This window comes from Pseudophryne corroboree, chromosome 1, assembly GCF_028390025.1.
Source record: "Pseudophryne corroboree isolate aPseCor3 chromosome 1, aPseCor3.hap2, whole genome shotgun sequence".
NCBI lineage: Eukaryota > Metazoa > Chordata > Amphibia > Anura > Myobatrachidae > Pseudophryne > Pseudophryne corroboree.
In genome coordinates this window covers 515,564,570-515,584,241 of record NC_086444.1, presented here as the reverse complement: position 1 = coordinate 515,584,241, position 19,672 = coordinate 515,564,570, and the positions used below count along the sequence as shown (strand labels likewise).

General features: G+C 45.3%; 1 protein-coding gene across 1 annotated transcript in view; it reads left to right on the top strand.

Moving 5' to 3' along the window:
* Positions 1-19,672, top strand: part of LOC134896596 (zinc-regulated GTPase metalloprotein activator 1-like) — a 227,316-nt gene that overhangs the window by 8,482 nt on the left and 199,162 nt on the right. Inside the window, exons 2-3 of the mRNA XM_063913930.1 lie at positions 17,239-17,358; positions 18,371-18,457. Coding sequence (XP_063770000.1) covers positions 17,253-17,358; positions 18,371-18,457 — 193 coding nt within the window. The 5' untranslated portion in view covers positions 17,239-17,252. The remainder of the gene's footprint in view (positions 1-17,238; positions 17,359-18,370; positions 18,458-19,672) is intronic.

The window sequence follows — 19,672 nt, the reverse complement described above, 5'->3', positions numbered from 1 at the left end:
CGCTGCCTACTTTCGCTAGTTAAAAATAGAGAAATAATGTAAACAAAATTGTGTGGTGGTTGCCCCCACTTTCTAATCAGCAGTGGCACTTTCAGCTCAGTGGCACTTTCATCCCAGTGTTGGATACTGTATCTGAAAATCATGGGGAAAACCGTGTCGGGTCCCTTGATTTTAAGGTAAACAGCCTGGTTTGGTGGTACCGTAGATGGGATCCCTGCACTACACCTCCAACCAGCACCAGGCCACTTGGTACCAGGGCTGACTTTCCCAGGGGAGTTGGGCTCACAATAATTCACCAGGACTCTTCCTTGTAACCCAGGGTGGTAGGTACAAGTAATAAAAATGCCTTTTGTATTTGGTGAACTACAGTACCCAGGATAATCCAGCTGCCGATAATGGCTGTTCAGGCAAGCTGCCACGGGTGTGGTATGGAAGGTAGATAGTAACTAGGTCGACAGTAACTAGGTCGACAGGTTCTTTAGGTCGACATGGTCTAGGTCGACAGGTCAAAAGGTCGACAAGAGTTTTTAAAAAAATGTTGGTGTTGTTTTCTTCGTACAGTGGCCGGGAACCCCAGTTAGTGCACCGTGTCCCCTTGCATGGCTCACTTCGCTTGCCATGCTTCGGGCAGGGTGCCTCGTTTCGCACGGCACAGATTACCGTTCCATTCGTAGTCCACACGAACCGTTAAGTATGAAAAGATTAAAAAAAAAAAAAAAATCATGAAAAACTCATGTCGACCTTTTGACCTGTCGACCTAGAGACCCTGTCGACCTAGAGACCGGATCCTGCTGCCACTTGGCCATCCAGAAGGCAGTTTAAAAAAAAATGAATAAATAAGTACTACACGAGCTTGCTTTCAGCTGTCTTTTTTATTTCATACATACTATGAACCCCTCCTCCCCCCCCCCCCCAAGAAAAAAACAAAACAAAAAAAAACAAACCTGTATATCTGCATGCACTTCCCGCAGTAGACAATATATTTCCAGCTAGGAGCTTCTGGAACTACTTGCCTATCATTAACATTGGCTCAGTGCTTATATAGTGGATCTCACAGGTTGCTTCAGGTCAAACCATGTGAACCATTATGTAAGCCTAGGGCTAGTGTCGATGGACTACTTTCAGGACAATAGGACAGGTAAGTATGAAATAAAACAAGTCTGAAAGTAAACTTTCTGTATGTAATGTTTTTTAATTAACCAATTGCCTGGTGTGGTCGCCTCAGATGTGACCACTTGGAAACGCCCACTGTGCGAATGCTTTATAATCTTCCAGCAGCCGCCAGTCTCGGAGGAACCTACCGGCCACTGTCTACTCGCGTCTCCTCCTCCAATGTGTCCCAGTCACTGCTGGCCACAATGATTGGGCAGCCCGGTGGAACCCCACCACCCGGTGACTTGAGTGCACTAGCAGCTTGGCTCTGGATTCCCCTCCGTCTGTCCCGATCACTGTGGCCAGCACTGATTGAACAGTCCTTCGGAATCCCCTCTCGCTGGCTTTAGTGCAGCTGACTGCACTAGGATCACAGAAACCGTGGCTCTGTTCCCCCTTCCCAGAAAAGCAGACAGTTTTACATACATACAGGGCGAGGCAAAAAACCCCACCAAAACTCCCAGATTGCCAAAAAAAAAGTCATGATAAAGGGTTGGATATGCGTCACTATAGCGACGGCGGTGTACTGGCAGGGGGGTGAGCGCAACAATCCCCTTACGGGCTCGGTGGCGAGCTGAGCACACCACAGGTTCTGTTCCCACTTTATGGGTGTCGTGGACACTCACGAGTGGGAATACTCCCTGCTAGTCAGCATGTCGACTGTCGGGATTGTAAGTGGTCGGGATGTAGGGGGAGGTATTGTGACCGGCGGTCTCCTGACCTACAGCCCATTGTAAATGCTAGTAAAAATTTTAGTACATAATCTAAAAGGGCATGGAATACAGCTTATGTGCAATTTGTTTTGAATATGTGCTAGTGTGAAAGGGTTATTCTATTCATAAACATCCCAATATTATGGTAAATAAAAGGCAAATAATATATAATAGCTGCATTTAATATACAGTAAATACAAAATCCGGCTGTTACAGAATGACATGCCTTTGCATATGCCAACACACTGTAATAAGGATTTTGTCTTATAACGCTGGTACTTGAACACAATTGAGGTCTTTCTCTTACTGATGATTTTATTAATGCTAGCGTTAGGTCACACAAGGCAAACCCCCGCCGCCCATCTCCCCCCACAAAAAAAACAAAAACGCACTGTGAAGGTAACAGTAGCTATGTTTACCATACGGTTTACTTTGCTGAAAAGCTGATAATCTTTGACATGAGATGAATACAAAACACCATCTGTTTTGTTGTTATGATAACCATCTTGACGGAAAACACATTGGTCATACCACAATCGTTGGGAGTGTCTTCTTGGTATTGTGTTTTGTTTCTGAAAAAAATCTGCACCTCACAAAATTTGTTTATTAGATTCAAGGATATTTCTTTAACAATCTTTAACCAAATGAAGTATTATACACTCTGGCTCAATCTGTTGTAAGATCACGGTGACCTCAGACAAGTCACTGTATCCTAGTCTAATCACAACTTTAATAGTTTGAGTTGTAAAGCAGTGAGTGGACCTGTTATTTTAGGACTCTACTGGCTGGGTAGTTACACAGCATAAGTAATATGTTGGCAATTACGTGTAGCGTAGGTCATAATTGAGGTAATATTGAATTTAGAGAATTTAGAGAATACTTGATGAAACGTGAAAATGTAATAAAAATTCAAGTTATATATTTAGTACTAAGATATGTGAAAACCTGTGTATAAACACGCTAAATAATATACATGTTTATAGTTTCTGTTTGTAAATATGCCCAACATGCTGTTATTTTCCTTTAGAAAATCTGGAATGGGGCTCTCCGTTGTCTTGCAACACTGTTTTATATTCTGTTTTGAATTACTGCTTGCTGATCATCTACCATAACTGGATTCAGTATGAATTCCTGACTGTCGGGATCCTGGCGGTTAGGTTGCCGACGTCAAAATCCTGACATCAAGCTCCTCGTGGGTTCACTGCGCTAGCCACGCTTCGGAACTTAGCCCACCACACTATTATATTCCCCCTCTGGTGGTGGCGTGGACCACTACCCTAGTGGGAATTGCGAGCGACAGTCTGTATTTCCGGTACTTTTACAGCTTTCGGGATTACAGCGTCTGTATTTCGAATGTCGGGATATTAACTGCATACCCTATAACTCATTAGTATCCTAAAGATGTGGCTTCAGTTATACCGCATTCAGACCGCAAATGCCGGATCCTACCCGGTAAGACAAACGTGTACTTAACCGGGTGGGATCCGGCATTTGCGCTCCGCTGCTGGCTTTCCGACCCGGTAATATACCGGGTCGGTTGCCATAGCAGCGGAGGGAGCAGCAGCAGCAGGGGCGGGGGTGGAGGCGGCGCCAGGAGATGAGCTCATCTCCTGCGCCGCCTCTCCCTATGCTGTGAATGGGAACCGTGTCCCATTCACACCGCACCTGACCCGGTAATCAACCCGGGTAAAACCCTTCTTTTTTACCGGGTTGAATTACCGGGTCAGGCGACCCGCTAAATCGTCAAAGGACCTTTCACATCGCACACTGACCCGGTTCGACACGGCAATATGCCGTGTCGATACCGGGTTATTTGTGCGATGTGAAAGGGGTATTATCTGTGATGGAGGAAGAAGCAAATGTTCAGTCTCAATTTACAGTTTAACAGACATACAGTGGTAAAATACATTTATATCCATAAGTGTCCATTGTTCTTTTTTCCGGATTTCCCAGCTGGTGATAAGTAGTGCAAAATCCCTCTTTTATTTAGGCTAAAAATGTTGGGGTTTGGCTCAGAACCCCCTGGGACACCGCCCACCCCATACCAATGAATAACTGGGCACTTAAAAGTTTTTACTTATTTTTAAGTAGCCAATGGTGACATGTCATTTTTGGGGTAAAAAAATGCAAGGTGATGGAAATTGGGGTACAAGGTACGGGGCATTTGGGTGCTTTATGAGTGGGACAAGTGTTTTTAGACTTGCAGGTGGGAGGAATCGGTCTAATTGCTTTCTATAATTTTTCAGCATTTAAAAAAAAAAATGCATATAACAGCCTTTTGACCCCATTTTATGACACAAAATAGTTATATTATGGGCAATAATAGACCTCTATAATGTTTTCCATTATTTGGCATTTTGGGGGTTATAGGCACTTTTTCCCACTTTCTTATGATTTTGCCGGCTCGAATTATCACGCGATTGCCGTTTTCAACGATTTGCAATTGGATAGGTGTGATAAATGGGAGCACGCACGCTGCGATAACCCAATTTTTTGGTAGATAGGTGTGATAACCGTAGCTGCGATCGCGTTATCGCAGCTAATATGATACTCCACTTTATATGTCATGCTGGTGTGTGGTAATTTTGTTGAGGTGCATAATGGCCTGTAGTAAATTATTATTTTCTCATACGTCCTAGAGGATGCTGGGGACTCCAAAAGGAGCATCGGGTATAGACTGGATCCACAGGAGACATGGGCATTTTAAGACTTTAAATGGGTGTGAACTGGCTCCTTCCTCTATGCCCCTCCTCCAGACCTCAGTTAGACTCTGTGCCCAGAGAGAGGGGGAGCTCTCCTGAGTTTCTCTGTAAAACTGCTGGGCGGAAAAATATGTAAGCGCTCTGTCAGCGGTCTTCATTCCGGGCGTGGACAACTGAGAAGCAGACTTCCTCAGCAGACATGATCTCCATCCAGGAGAGTGGGGTCATCATCAAGAGGTCTTTGCAGAAGTGACAAGTCATTGGGGAATTCCTCAAATTGACATGATGGCGTCTCGCCTCAACAAGAAGCTTCAGAGATATTGTTCCAGGTCGAGGGACCTTCAAGCCAGTGCAGTGGACGCCCTGGTAACACCGTGGGTGTTTCAGTCGGTATATGTGTTCCCTCCACTTCCACTCATTCCAAAAGTGATAAGGATCATAAGAAGAACAAGGGTTCAGGCGATACTCATTGTTCCAGATTGGCCACGGAGGGCCTGGTATCCGGATCTTCAGGATTTACTGATAGGAGATCTCTGGCCTCTTCCTCTAAGAGAGGATCTGTTACTGCAAGGCCCGTGCGTGTTCCAGGACTTGCAGCGGTTGCGTTTGACGGCGTGGCGGTTGAACGCCAAATCCTAGCTCGAAAGGGTATTCCCGGGGAAGTCATCCCCACTCTGCTTAAAGCTAGAAAGGAGGTTACGACGAAGCATTATCACAGTATTTGGAGAAAGTATGTGTCTTGGTGTGAATCCAAGAAGGCTCCTACGGAAGAATTTCAGCTGGGTCGTTTTCTCCATTTTTTGCAGGCTGGTGTGGATGCGGGCCTAAAATTAGGCTCCATTAAAGTGCAGATTTTGGCCTTATCAATTTTCTTTCAAAAAGAATTGGCCGCCCTTCCAGAGGTTCAGACTTTCGTGAAAGGAGTGCTGCACATCCAACCTCCGTTTGTGCCCCCAGTGGCACCATGGGACCTTAACGTGGTGTTGCAGTTTCTTATGTCACACTGGTTTGAAGCTTTACGAAAGGTTGAGTTAAAATTTCTCACTTGGAAAGTGGTCATGCTTTTGGCCTTGGCGTCCGCAAGGCGGGTGTCGGAATTAGCGGCTTTGTCTCACAAGAGCCCTAATTTGATCTTCCATGTGGATAGAGCGGAATTGAGAACTCGTCAACAATTTCTGCCAAAGGTGGTTTCTTCGTTTCACATGAACCAACCTATTGTGGTGCCTGTGGCTACTGAAGTCTTGGCTGATTCAAAGTCTCTCGATGTAGTCAGAGCTTTAAAAATTTATGTCGCCAGAACGGCTCAGATTAGGAAATCTGAGGCTCTGTTTGTCCTGTATGCTTGCAACAAAATTGGAGCTCCTGCTTCTAAGCAGACTATTGCACGCTGGATCTGTAATACGATTCGGCATGCTCATTCTACGGCTGGATTGTCATTACCGAAGTCGGTGAAGGCCCATTCTACCAGGAAGTGGGCTCATCTTGGGCGGCTGCCCGAGGAGTCTCGGCGCTTCAACTTTGCCGAGCAGCTACTTGGTCGGATTCAAACACTTTTGCTAAGTTCTACAAGTTTGATACCCTGGCTGATGAGGACCTCATGTTTGCTCAATCGGTGCTGCAGAGTCGTCCTCACTCTCCCGCCTGGTCTGGAGCTTTGGTATAAACCCCATTGTCCTTTTTGGAGTCCCCAGCATCCTCTAGGACGTATGAGAAAATAGGATTTTAATACCTAACGGTAAATCCTTTTCTCCTAGTCCGTAGAGGATGCTGGGCGCCCGTCCCTGTGCGGACTGTATCTGCAGTACGTGTTGATAGTTATTGCTTTTGTTACACAGAGTTTGTGTTGTGGTTATGTTCAGCCTGTAGCTGGTTTTGGTTCATGCTGTTAACTGGTATTTTCTTAAAAGCCATGTTGTACGGTGTTTTGTGGTGTGACTTGGTATGTATCTCACCTTTAGTTTAACAAAAACAGTTCCTATAACTGAGGTCTGGAGGAGGGGCATAGAGGGAGGAGCCAGTTCACACCCATTTAAAGTCTTAAAGTGCCCATGTCTCCTGCGGATCCCGTCTATACTCCATGGTCCTTTTGGAGTCCCCAGCATCCTCTACGGACTAGGAGAAAAGGGTTTACCGGTAGGTATTAAAATCCAATTTTTTTTTGTTTATGGTTACTCAATATTCTGGTCATTTAGGCTAAATGTCATTCCACACCAAATCACCCCCCCAAAAAATTAAATGTCCACCACCCATCTCAAATTTGTACATTTTTTTTTTTTAGCTAAGAGAGGATGTCAAAACGATTTCTGCCAAATATCTCAACTGTCTGATAATTTGTTTATTAAATATTGAATTTTCAATTGTATTAAATTGTCTATACTAATCGCAGCTTCTTTATCCAGTTTATTTGAAGTATCACGGGTATTTATTAAAGAATCGCCATGAAATTTACACCCCCAAGGTAACTCTTCCTCCCGAATCCAAACCAAATTACTTTATCTGCTTTACATTTCGAGTTACTGTAAAAACAATATTTAATAAACGAATTGTCCGACAGTCGAGATATTTGGCAGAAAGAGTTTTTTTGACATACTCTCTTAACTAAAAAAAATTAATAAAAATCTGAGAAGGGTGGTGGACACGCCAGGTTGAACTGACATGGAATGACCCCTATGTCATATGTACGGCAATCTTTGCTGGTCATTGTTAGATATGATGCTGATATTGTACACACAGCCCCATTCCTAAATTGTTTTGCAGGTTCCTAGCTTTTGACCCTGACTCTACTAACATCTGGATACATTTGTTCAGGCATGAAATTCTCCATCTGTGCATATTGTGTCTTCTGTAATGCCTCAGGCACATTTGTTTGTAACTCAAGCCCTGATTATTGGATCTGATTAGCTAAATCTTTCCAATGACTGTTTCATTTAAGTGGAAATATAGTAGCTGATAGTTTGTGTTATGGTGAAACACATCTGCCACCCTGACACCCAGCATATATCGTGGTCATACACAGGATGTATTGGGCATTCTGCCACTTAAGGCCAGTACTCACTGGCCGATCTCCCGCCGCTCAGCACAGCGCGATGTGTTCTGAGCATGTGGGGGGAGACCGGGGGGCGCTCAGCGACCTGCTAGATTGGCCAATCTAGCAGCAGCGATAGCGGGGCGCGGGGCTTCGCATTGCTATCGCTGTGGGGGTACACACGGAGCGATCATGCTTAAAATCCAAGCAATCTAGTCAGATTGCTTACATTTTAAGCAGCGATCGCTCCGTGAGTACCCCCCTTTACTGTATACATAATGGCGGTATGTATGTATAATTATGATTACAATCACAACATACAACTCTTCTGAAAAGAGCTGTGATTATATTACTTCCAGGTATATGGAATAAATAAATTTTTATTTCCTCTTGTTCTGCTGTAATTCCATAGGAAAGTTTGCGTCTGTTAACCAAAATAAAGCTGCATTTTGTTGCAGTACAAATGAAAATATGATCCTAAAGGAAAGAGTAGAAATATTAAAATATATCTCCTTACTTTATTATCCATAACAGATCTTTTTATTAACCTAAAGTGAAATCCAAGACAAAAAAAAAATCAATTGACTGGGAATTGTCTCAGTTGCTGTGCCAGTCACAGGCAGTAGTCCCACGTAGTATGCAATGTAATTGAGAGACCTGGGGAAAGTAAATGAATCTCTAATTATGTATGGGGGAATAAACAATGCTATAAAGCCCAATTCATGTTTATGGGCTATTTGTTTTGATCGCACATTCGTTTCAACTGAGTTTGTACATGTGATACTCAACTTGGTTACCAACAGGTAAAAAAGGGGCAGCCTAGATGGGCCAAGTGGTTCTTATCTGCCGTCAAATCCTCTGTTTCTAACTTTATTAACATGAATAGGCCGTAGAAACAAACTGAAAAGTACTGCAAACCTCTGGTAAAACAGCTTCTGTTAACCCCTACTAATGGGTATGTACTCATTGTGTGTTAATAGAGAACAATGGATTGGTACGCGTGCTGGGACATGCACAAAACAAACTGAAATCGGCGTCCAAAAACATTGCCAAATGAATGTAAATGGTTATAGACTCGTACAATACAATGGGCTTTATTTTTGGGATGTGTTTGCATGGATTGCACATGCATAAAAAAAAAAAAAAGTCAGATGTGCTGGCTGAACACCATTGGGTAACTAGCTTTAGAAACGTTAATGGTCCATGCATTGTCCACTGCAAACTTTTTTTTTACTGTGCATATTATGTGTAGTTCTGTAGTAGGTATACTCAGTGCTATTTTTGTAGGAAAATAGGTTCAGGAACTGTCGGTGGGGCAGAAGTGGGTGGAGCTAAGAAAGGGGTGGGGCATCAGTGGTGCATAAACTTTTTTTAACCCATAATGTCCTATATACACATAATGCCCCCAGTAGTGCCACATATACATAGCCCACAGTAGTGCCACTTACACCTAGCCCACAGTAGTGCCACTTACACATTGCTCCCAGTACAGCAAGACACAGAGTACCACCGGTAATAGTGCTCACCCCTCTTGCTGCTGCTGTTGCTGCTGCCTCCTCTCTGAGCCTGAGGGAAGGAAAGCGCAGCTAATTAAAGGTTGCGGGCCGGCAGACAATCAGGGGCCTCAGCTGTCGGTCTGGACCATTTTAGGCCAATAATAGCCCTAAGTATACTGTACCCAAGGCACACTCCTCAGTTTTGAGTGGAAAATGCTATGTGTATAGCTAATGGGAAATAATTATAACATTTAAATGATGCTTTATTGGCTGCCCACAGTAGGATATACATCTTTATGGATATTACTACATACAAAACAGGGTTTGTTCAAGCACAGTGGTTCAGTTTAAACTATCACATGTGCACTACAAGCCAGCATCACCAATGACAAATGCGTAAATGAAAACTGTCCTGAACAAAGGTTTATATTGTTGATATTTCCCTAAGGCAATTAATAAAGTATAACTTGGCATCAAACCTACCTTTCATAAAGGATTGATTAAAAAAAGATTTCCCAATCATCGTGTGCCCTGAATTTGGTACTATGGTCCTCATTCAGCATGGATCGCTTGTGCGATCCAATCTACAGTTTCCAGATTATCGGGAAACTGCGCAGGACCCATTCGATGGAGATGGCCAGTATTTCCAGAAATAGGGACGGTTTTCAGAAAACGCAGACTTCTTGGCCCTGCAAAATCCCCCGCAACGGTCAGCCTGATAAGGCTGAGGCTTTCTCAGCTGGCAGGTTGCGGGGAACAGTCGCGATGTTAATCCCAGGCTGTGGACTGTGCACACAAATTTTAAGCATAATTATTTCTCTTACGTCCTAGAGGATGCTGGGGTCCACATTAGTACCATGGGGGTATAGACGGGTCCACCAGAAGCCATTGGCACTTTAAGAGTTTGAGAGTGTGGGCTGGCACCTCCCTCTATGCCCTTCCTACCAGACTCAGTTTAGAAAATGTGCCCGGAGGAGCCGGTCACAGCTAGGGGAGCTCTCCAGAGATTTTCTAGTAAAATGTTATTTTAGAGTTTTTTTTATTTTACAGGGAGGCTGTTGGCAACAGCCTCCCTGCAGCATGGGACTAAGGGGGAGGGGGGGGGGGAGTAGGGTCCGCCCTGCGGGGTCTGAGCCACTTACTCCGCTGACAGGACACTGAGCTCCTGAGGGGATTGATCGTTCCCCGCCACAAGGGATCGCTCACCCCAGCAGCATGCCGCCAACCCCTTACAGAGCTGAAGATTGTGGCGAGTAAGACACCGTCCCCCCTAGCAAGCGAGGGGCTGGTGTGAAGATGGCGGAAGCAGGGTAGGAGCGCAGTATTAACTGCGCTCCGGGATGGCTCAGCGGTACATAGTGCGGCTCGGTGAGGGGCGCCCTGGGCCAGCGCTTACACCCTACACTGGTCACAAAGCCTGTCGGGGTCCCAGGATCTCAGTCAGCATCAATCCTCAAGCCAGTATAATCAGATGAAGAGCGGGAAGACAGCGCCGTTTTGGGGGCGGAGCTTCTCAGAGCGGACCCAGCAGCGTTCAGCGCCATTTTCCTGCCTGCACAGCGCTGATCAGGAGAGAGAAGGTACCTCCACAGCAACTCCAGCTATCTCTCACGGTACCAGGGGGTTGTAGAAGGTGGTGGTGGTGATGGGGGGGGGGGGGGCTACAATACGGCTGTGTTTCCTATTAAGGTGCACAGTCAGCACTGACAAGGGGTCTCCCTTTGGTTAATAGCGCTGTGTGGGGGTTGGCTCCAATCTCTGCGTCTCTCTTGCCATTCTTAGGGGGGGGGGGGAACTCTGTCTGCCCTCCCTTGTGTGTGTGTGGAGTGTTTTGTGGTCTCCTTTAGCTATGTACAGGGACACTGTCATATGCTGCGGAGGATATGTCCTCCCAGGATGATCCCATTCCATGTAATCAGGATAGCACTGGTTTAGCACAGATTCCAGCAAGGGTACCTGAGTGGTTTTCCTCTATCAAATCTTGGATTTCTCAGAGTTCAGATAGGGTTGCAAGTAATGAATCCGCAACCCAGGTATTGCAGAACTCTATGGCAGTATGGCCAGATTCTGGTATCTCAGGACGCTCCGCTGTGTACCCCCACAAACGTGCGCTTGTTCATGTCATGCAAGATGACACGGATACCGATTCTGATACCACAGACGGTAATAGGGGGGTCTGCCTCTCTTGCAAAAGGGGTGCAATTAATGATAGCGGCTATCAGGTATGTGTTGAATATTAATGATACCACACCTGAGCAGGTTGAGGAGGCTTTTTTCACTGAAAATAAGAAAGCCTCGCTAACCTTCCCTGCGTCATAGGAATTGAATGCTATATTTGAGAAAGCATGGGAAAACCCTGAGAAAGTCCAGATCCCTAAAAGGGTCCAGGTGGCGTTTCCTTTCCTGAGGAGGATAGAAAAAAATGGGAAAGCCCACCAATTGTTGACGCATCTGTGTCCAGACTCTCAAAAAAGGTGGTTTTGCCTGTTCGGGGTTCTACCGCCTTAAAGGAGCCGGCTGATGGAAAGATTGATAATACACTTAAATCAATGTACACAGCTTCGGGGGCCATATTACGTCCCACTATTGCTAGTGCATGGATTGCAAAAGCTATAGTGAAATGGTCAGGCACCTTACTTGAGGATTTGGATACAATGGATAAGGGTGATGTTGAATTGTATATGCATAACATTCACGATTCAGCAGTTTTTTTTGGTAGAATCCATGAAAGACCTGGGTTCCATGGCTGCGGGGATCTCTTCCATGTCTGTTTTAGCTCGTCGGGGACTGTGGCTGCGCCAGTGTTCGGCCGACGCTGAATCCAGAAAAAGTGTGGAGTCCCTACCCTACACAGGTCAGGCTCTCTTTGGGGAAGCTTTGGATGCGTGGATATACACGGCTACGGCGGGTAAGTTTCCTTCCCTCAGCTGCACCTGCTCCGAAGAAATCCTTCTCTTCATCAGCATCGCAGTATTTTCGGCCTAACAAGCTAGAAAGGCCAAGAAGTCCAATACCTTCTTTAGTTGAGGTCGAGCTAAATCCAAGAAACCTGCTGCGGCAGGTTCCCAGGAAACTAAGCCTGCTTCCAGTACGCCGAAGTCCTCCGCATGACGGTGGACCGCGTGGCCTGGAGGTGGGGCCAGTGGGAGCGACGCTCAGACAGTTCAGTCACGTCTGGGTATCGTCCGGCCTGGATCCCTGGGTGATAGATATTGTGTCCCAGGGATACAGGTTGGAATTTCAAAATCTCCCTCCTCACCGACGCTGACGGACAGGACTGTCATACAACCAGCGGTTCAGAAGTTGGTGGAGGCACAGGTCATTGTGCCAGTGCCTCCTCATTTGCAAGCCACGAGTTACTATTCAAACCTTTTCGTGGTACCGAAATCGGATGGTTCGGTCAGGCCCATTCTGAACCTAAAATCTCTGAACCCTTTTCTGAAGGAGTTCAAGTTCAAAATGGAGTCGGTCAGGGCAGGGATATCAGATCTGGAAGAGGGGGAATTCCTAGTATCCCTGGATATCATAGATGCGTACCTCCACATTACGATTTGGCTACCGCATCAGGCTTCTCTCCATTTTGCATTACTGGACTGTCATTTCCAGTTCCGGGCCCTGCCATTCGGCCTCTCAAGGTGATGGTGGAGATGATGGTTCTACTCCGAAAACGGGGTGAACATCATTCCGTATCTAGACGATCTACTGATAAAAGCATCGTCCAAGTAGGAGCTGTTGCAGTCCATTGTACTCACGACCCGCCTACTCAGAGTCCACGGTTGGATTCTGAACCTTCCAAAATCTCATTTGGAACCAACCCGGAGGTTGTCTTTTCTGGGGATGATCCTCGACACGGAAGTGCAGAGGGTGTTTCTTCCGCAGGAAAAGGCGTTGGTGATACAAACAATGGTCCGGGATGTCCTGAAGCCAGCCCGGGTGTCTGTTCATTAATGCCTTCGCCTTTTGAGGAAGAAGGTGGCCTCTTACAAGGCTCTCCAGTATGGGGGGGTTCCATGCTCGGGCCTTCCAACTTGATCTCCTGGACAAGTGGTCAGGATCTCATCTACACATGCACCAGAGAATTCGTTTGTCGCCAAAGGCCAGGATTTCACTCCTCTGGTGGCTCCATTTGCCTCACCTTCTGGAGGGCCGCAAGTTCGGGATTCAGGACTGGGTCCTTCTAACCATGGATGTGAGCCTCCGGGGCTGGGGCGTAGTCACTCAAGGGGAAACCTTCCAAGGAAGGTGGTCAAGTCTGGAAGCCGGCCTGCCGATCAACATCCTGGAACTAAGAGCCGTCTACAACGGTCTTCTTCAGGCGGCCCATCTTCTAAGAAATCAGGCCATTCAAGTACAGTCGGACAATGTAACGATGGTGGCTTACATAAACCGACAGGGCGGAACGAAAAGCAGAGCTGCGATGTCAGAGGTGACAAGAATCATCCTCTGATACACACAGGATTGGAAAGTGATAGGCGCAAAACACCATAGAAAACATATAAAACGTCCTTACATCTGATAAAAAAACAAGGGAATCCCCTTGCAATCCTTCACTGGAGTGTTTGCAGATGTCCTCTTATAACGCCCTCCAACGTGTAGTCTCTTATCTCAAAAAAGAAAACAAATCATCGGGCAGACCAATTTGGACAAAAGGGACAGCGAATTTATTTACACAGAACACTCACAATGTTTTAAAAAATATATAGCATATATCCACAACACAACAGAGTGGGTGTCAAGGGGTGCTGGCAGCTGGAATCGAATTACCCTCCCAGAAAGAACACTGGAGATTCCGTACTTCTGCAGCGTATCGGAAGGAAAAGGTCATCCAAGGAAGACGGCTCCACCTCTCCACACCGGGCACCACTAGCTTGACGCGTTTCGGACGCTAAGGTCCTTCATCAGTTGTGGATATATGCTATATATTTTTTAAAACATTGTGAGTGTTCTGTGTAAATAAATTCGCTGTCCCTTTTGTCCAAATTGGACTGCCCGATGATTTGTTTTCTTTTTTGAGATAAGAGACTACACGTTGGAGGGCGTTATAAGAGGACATCTGCAAACACTCCAGTGAAGGATTGCAAGGGGATTCCCTTGTTTTTTTATCAGATGTAAGGACATTTTATATGTTTTCTATGGTGTTTTGCGCCTATCACTTTCCAATCCTGTGTGTATCAATTTCTGTGGAATTATTGTGAAGGTTCCAGTGTTAGTGGTTGGCTGCATATACATCATTGGCAGCGCATGTGCTTATTCCTTTTTTTGTAAGAATCATCCTCTGTGCAGAAAAACACGCGTTGGCGCTCTCTGCAATCTTCATTCCTGGAGTGGACAACTGGGAAGCAGACTTCCTCAGCAGACACGATCTCCATCCGGAGGAGTGGGGTCTCCATCCGGAGGTGTTCAAGGAAATAACAGACCTTTGGGGGTTACCCCAAATAGACATGATGGCCTCTCGTCTCAACAAAAAGCTTCAATGCTATTGTTCCAGGTTGAAGGACCCACAAGCAGTGGTGGTGGACGCCCTGGTGTCTCCGTGGGTGTTCCAGTCGGTGTACGTGTTTCCACCACTCCCACTCATTCCAAGAGTACTAAAGCTCGTAAGGAGAACAAGAGTTCAAGCGATCCTCATTGCTCCAGAATGGCCAAGGTGGGCTTGGTACGCGGACCTTCTGAATATCTTGCAGGAAGAGCCAAGGCCTCTTCCTCTTCAAGAGGACCTGCTGCATCAGGGGCCGTTCGCCTATCCAGACTTACCGCGGCTATGTTTGACGGCATGGAGGTTGAACGCCTGATACTAGCTCGGAAGGGCATTCCAAAGAAGGTAATTCCTACCCTGATACAGGCTAGGAAAGGGGTTACATCTAAACATTACCATCGTATTTGGAAGAAATATGTCTCTTGGTGTGAGTCCAAGAAGTTTCCTGCGGTGGAGTTTCAACTGGGACGTTTTCTCCTCTTCCTGCAAGCAGGTGTGGATATGGGCCTGAGGTTGGGATCTGTGAAGGTCCAGATTTTGGCCCTGTCCATTTTCTTCCAGAAACAATTGGCTGCCCTCCCTGAGGTTAAGACCTTTTTGAAGGGAGTTCTGCACATCCAACCTCCCTTTGTACAGCCTACGGCGCCTTGGGACCTTAACGTGGTTTTGCAGTTTCTCCAGTTTGACTAGTTTGAGCCTCTACAGGAGGTTGAGGTCAAATTTCTTACATGGAAGGCTGTCACGTTGTTGGCCTTAGCTTCTGCTAGAAGTGTGTTAGAATTGGGGGCTTTGTCCTGTAAAAGCCCTTACTTGATATTCCACGAAGATAGAGCTGAGCTCCAGACACGTCAACAGTTTCTTCCAAAGGTTGTGTCGGCATTTCATATCAACCAGCCTCTTGTGGTGCCAGTGGCTACTGATTCCTCAATTTCGTCAAAGTCCTTGGATGTTGTGAGAGCTTTGAGAATCTATGCTCATCACAGGAAATCTGACTCTTTGTTTGTCCTGTATGATCCCAAGAAAATTGAGTGTCCTGCTTCAAAGCAGACTATATCTCGTTGGATTAGGTTCACTATCCATCATGCTTATTTTACGGCAGGATTGCCGTGTCCAAAATCTGTCAAGGCCCACTCTGCTCGTAAGGTGGGTTCTTCCTGGGCGGCTGCCCGGGGTGTCTTGGCGTTACAACTTTGCCGAGTGGCAACTTGGTCTGGGTCGAACACGTTTGCTAAGTTCTACAAGTTCGATACTTTGGCCTCTGATGATCTGAAGTTCAGTCAATCAGTTCTGCAGGAGGTTCCGCGCTCTCTCCCGTTCTGGGAGCATGGTACCAATGTGGAACCCAGCATCCTCTAGGACGTAAGAGAAAATAGGATTTTGGTTACCTATCAGTAAATCCTTTTCTTGTAGTCCGTAGAGGATGCTGGGCGTCCGCCCAGCGCTTTATTTTCCTGCAACCGTTAACTGGTTCAGTACAACTTTGTTTAGTTATGTACAGCATTGTTACTTGGTAAGTAATGTTTCAGCAGTTTTTCAAGCTAGTTAGCCTGATGTGCCTTGTATGTGTGAGCTGGTATGAATCTTGTCGCTATCTGTGTTAAATCCTTCTCTCAAAGATGTCCGTCTCCTCGGGCACAGTTTCTAGACTGAGTCTGGTAGGAGGGGCATAGAGAGAGGAGCCAGCCCACACTCTCAAACTCTTAAAGTGCCAATGGCTCCTGATGGACCAGTCTATACCCCATGGTACTAATGTGGATCCCAGCATCCTCTACGAACTACGAGAAAAGGATTTACCGTTAGGTAACCAAAATCCTATTTTAGTTGCTACCATGCTGAAACTTGTAGTACAATGAAGGAAGAAGATAGATAAAGTTGCTGCGGAGTGACCAAGAGCATGCTTAGGACGCTCCGGTGGCGCAGCTACACACTGATCCTGGTGGCCCAGCCCACTCTTCATGACGTTACAGGGCGGAATGTCACCCTGCTATGGCACTGGTTTTCATTACTTACTGACAATTTGTTATTATCCCGATAGCTTAGAAGTTGTTTGAGAATTTAGGGCCTGATTCAGAGATGTACGCAGAGACTGTGCAAAAATATGCAAATGCAACAGCTGCCTGGATATGTGCTGAGATGCTTTGTGTACAGACACCCAGCGTCTGTTGCAGATCAGTCCATTATGGAACTTCTGTGTGGCCCTATAGTCGTGCAGCATGGCCACAGGAAGTCATGTGCCAGAGCCATTGAAGCTGCATATGGGATCACAGTCGCAGACTGAGACACGTCCTAAAATCGATCACGACACACCAGCGTTTTTGCCTCTATGGCCCTGAAATGGTTCCTGTCACTCACTTTGTGAATAAATGTGACTGCCATTGCAAAGACCATTGCAGCACATTCGCAGTACGAGATAGACCCATGCGCAGGTGGCCAATAATCGCTCAACTGCAGAAACATTGGGTTTGTGTACATCTCTAATCTGCAATTTAAATCATTTCCAATTATGTCTTGCCCCACCTTTGTAATGTCATACATCCCTTGTCATTAGGCTGTGTCCCTAATATATTTTATTGTCAGGATTTGCACACCTCCGTTAAACCCCAGGAGCTACTGTAGTAGGACTTTCTGTAATGATGATATATACCCACTTTCCCGTAACGCTTTTTGCTTGCAGAACCTGCTGCGTTGATGGAGGAAGATGAAGATTGCCCAGAACTTGTTCCTATTCTAGATTTCCAAAAAGATGATCAGCCACAGACCAAGATTCCAGTCACTATCATAACAGGATATTTGGGTAAGCACAAAACAAAATAGGATGAGGCTTAATTAAACCTTTGTATTAATGGGCGTCTGTAATGGAGGATAAAAAAAAAATATATATATTTATATGCAAACATACCATTGAAATTACCAGATGCAATTGTAGTTCATCCCATAAGCACTATAGGAAAATGCTGTTGGTTTTGCTTTGTAACTAAATACATTTGCAATTTTAATATTTTTTTTCTTCTGTAAAAATGAAACCATACAGTATTTGATGAATATATCCCGATTTATGTTTATTTTCTTTAATTAGAAGTTATTACAGTACACCAGACAAACCTATCACATAAAATCTCATAACTATTGTCATAACTTACCATATATGGGATCCCACTGTTTCCACTGTGTTTGTATATAGAGCACAGTATATCAGGCTATCTCTAGTACTTCTATTTTAAAATAATTGCTATTTGTCTTTATAATGTAACATTTTTACCTCCTTGTACAGCTAGACTGAAAATCTAAACCCCACTGGAATGTGAACGTTACATTAGTTTATTTGTAAGCATATATTAGGTGCAGATTTAGTTAATTGGGATATGCTGCCAAACGGTAACGATGGGGATGTGAGGAAAAGCAGTTCTGCTGGGTGTGATGTACTTGAACGTCACATGGCATCCATTGCACTGAACTGAATATTTTTCACTTGCAAATAGTAATCTAAATGTAACTTCTTGCAAACTTTTTCATGCTGGTAATGTAGTTTTATGTGGTACAATACTGCCTTCTGGTGGAGCCACATGAAATGGCAACTGTTCAAGGCTGACCCATTCTAATTATGATCTGCACTTTGGTCACCACTAGAGGGACATACTGTATTTGACTAATTTGAAAAGTGACTTTTGATTAGAAAACTAGTGATACACTAGTTATACTCAATTGGAATATTTTCCAAAATGTATACCCAGTTTATGACATGTGGTTAAATCCCATATCTAACCTGGTTTGACAATTTTCTTAATTTTTTTTTATTTTTTTATCAGGTGCTGGAAAGACAACTCTTTTGAATTATATTTTGACTGAACAGCACAGCAAGAGAATTGCAGTCATTGTTAATGAGTTTGGAGAAGGTAATATGTCTTTGTGCATATTATGGTAGAATGACTTTAGACTAATATACTGCTCCTGTAATTAGGTGCTTAATTGTATGTCTGAATAACGAAAACAATATTTCCTTAGAGTGAGTGGCTAATGTTGTGGGATATAGTGTTTCTATGGCATCAACACAATGGTAAACAATTGTAGAATTGATTTAATAATTCAAATGGCTCTGATCCCTACAGCTAATCACTCTTGCATTTGGGAACATGGCGTTCCCCAGTTGATCCTGACAATTGGATTGTGCGATACTAGGGTAATGCAAATCAGAAATAAGGGTTCAAAGTCTAGAGCAGATTAGAAAGAACTCTACATTGGGTGACAACATTCTATCAGTTCATGTTTTAGATTAATCCATCACATTCCACATAACAGATCCTGAAACATACAGTATAATATAGTAGTAGTAATTTTATATTTCTCTAACGTCCTAGTGGATGCTGGGGACTCCGTAAGGACCATGGGGAATAGCGGGCTCCGCAGGAGACTGGGCACTCTAAAGAAAGATTTAGTACTATCTGGTGTGCACTGGCTCCTCCCTCTATGCCCCTCCTCCAGACCTCAGTTAGAATCTGTGCCCGGCCAGAGCTGGGTGCTCCTAGTGGGCTCTACTGAGCTTGCTAGAAAAGAAAGTATTTTGTTAGGTTTTTTATTTTCAGAGAGCTTCTGCTGGCAACAGACTCTCTGCTACGTGGGACTGAGGGGAGAGAAGCAAACCTACTCACTGCAGCTAAGTTGCGCTTCTTAGGTTACCGGACACCATTAGCTCCAGAGGGATCGAACACAGGTACCTAACCTTGATCGTCCGTTCCCGGAGCCGCGCCGCCGTCCCCGTCGCAGAGCCAGAAGAACAGAAGCAGCAGAAGCATGAAGACATCGAAATCGGCGACTGAAGACTCCTGTCTTCACTTAAGGTAGCGCACAGCACTGCAACTGTGCGCCATTGCTCCCACAGCACACCACACACTCCGGTCACTGTAGGGTGCAGGGCGCAGGGGGGGGTGCCCTGTGCAGCAATTAAGATACCTTTTGGCAAAATTATACATATATACAGTCAGGCACTGTATACATGTACGAGCCCCTGCCATTATTTTTACACAGAAACGGGACAGAAGCCCGCCGCTGAGGGGGCGGGGCCTTCTTCCTCAGCACTCACCAGCGCCATTTTCTCTCCACAGATCCGCTGA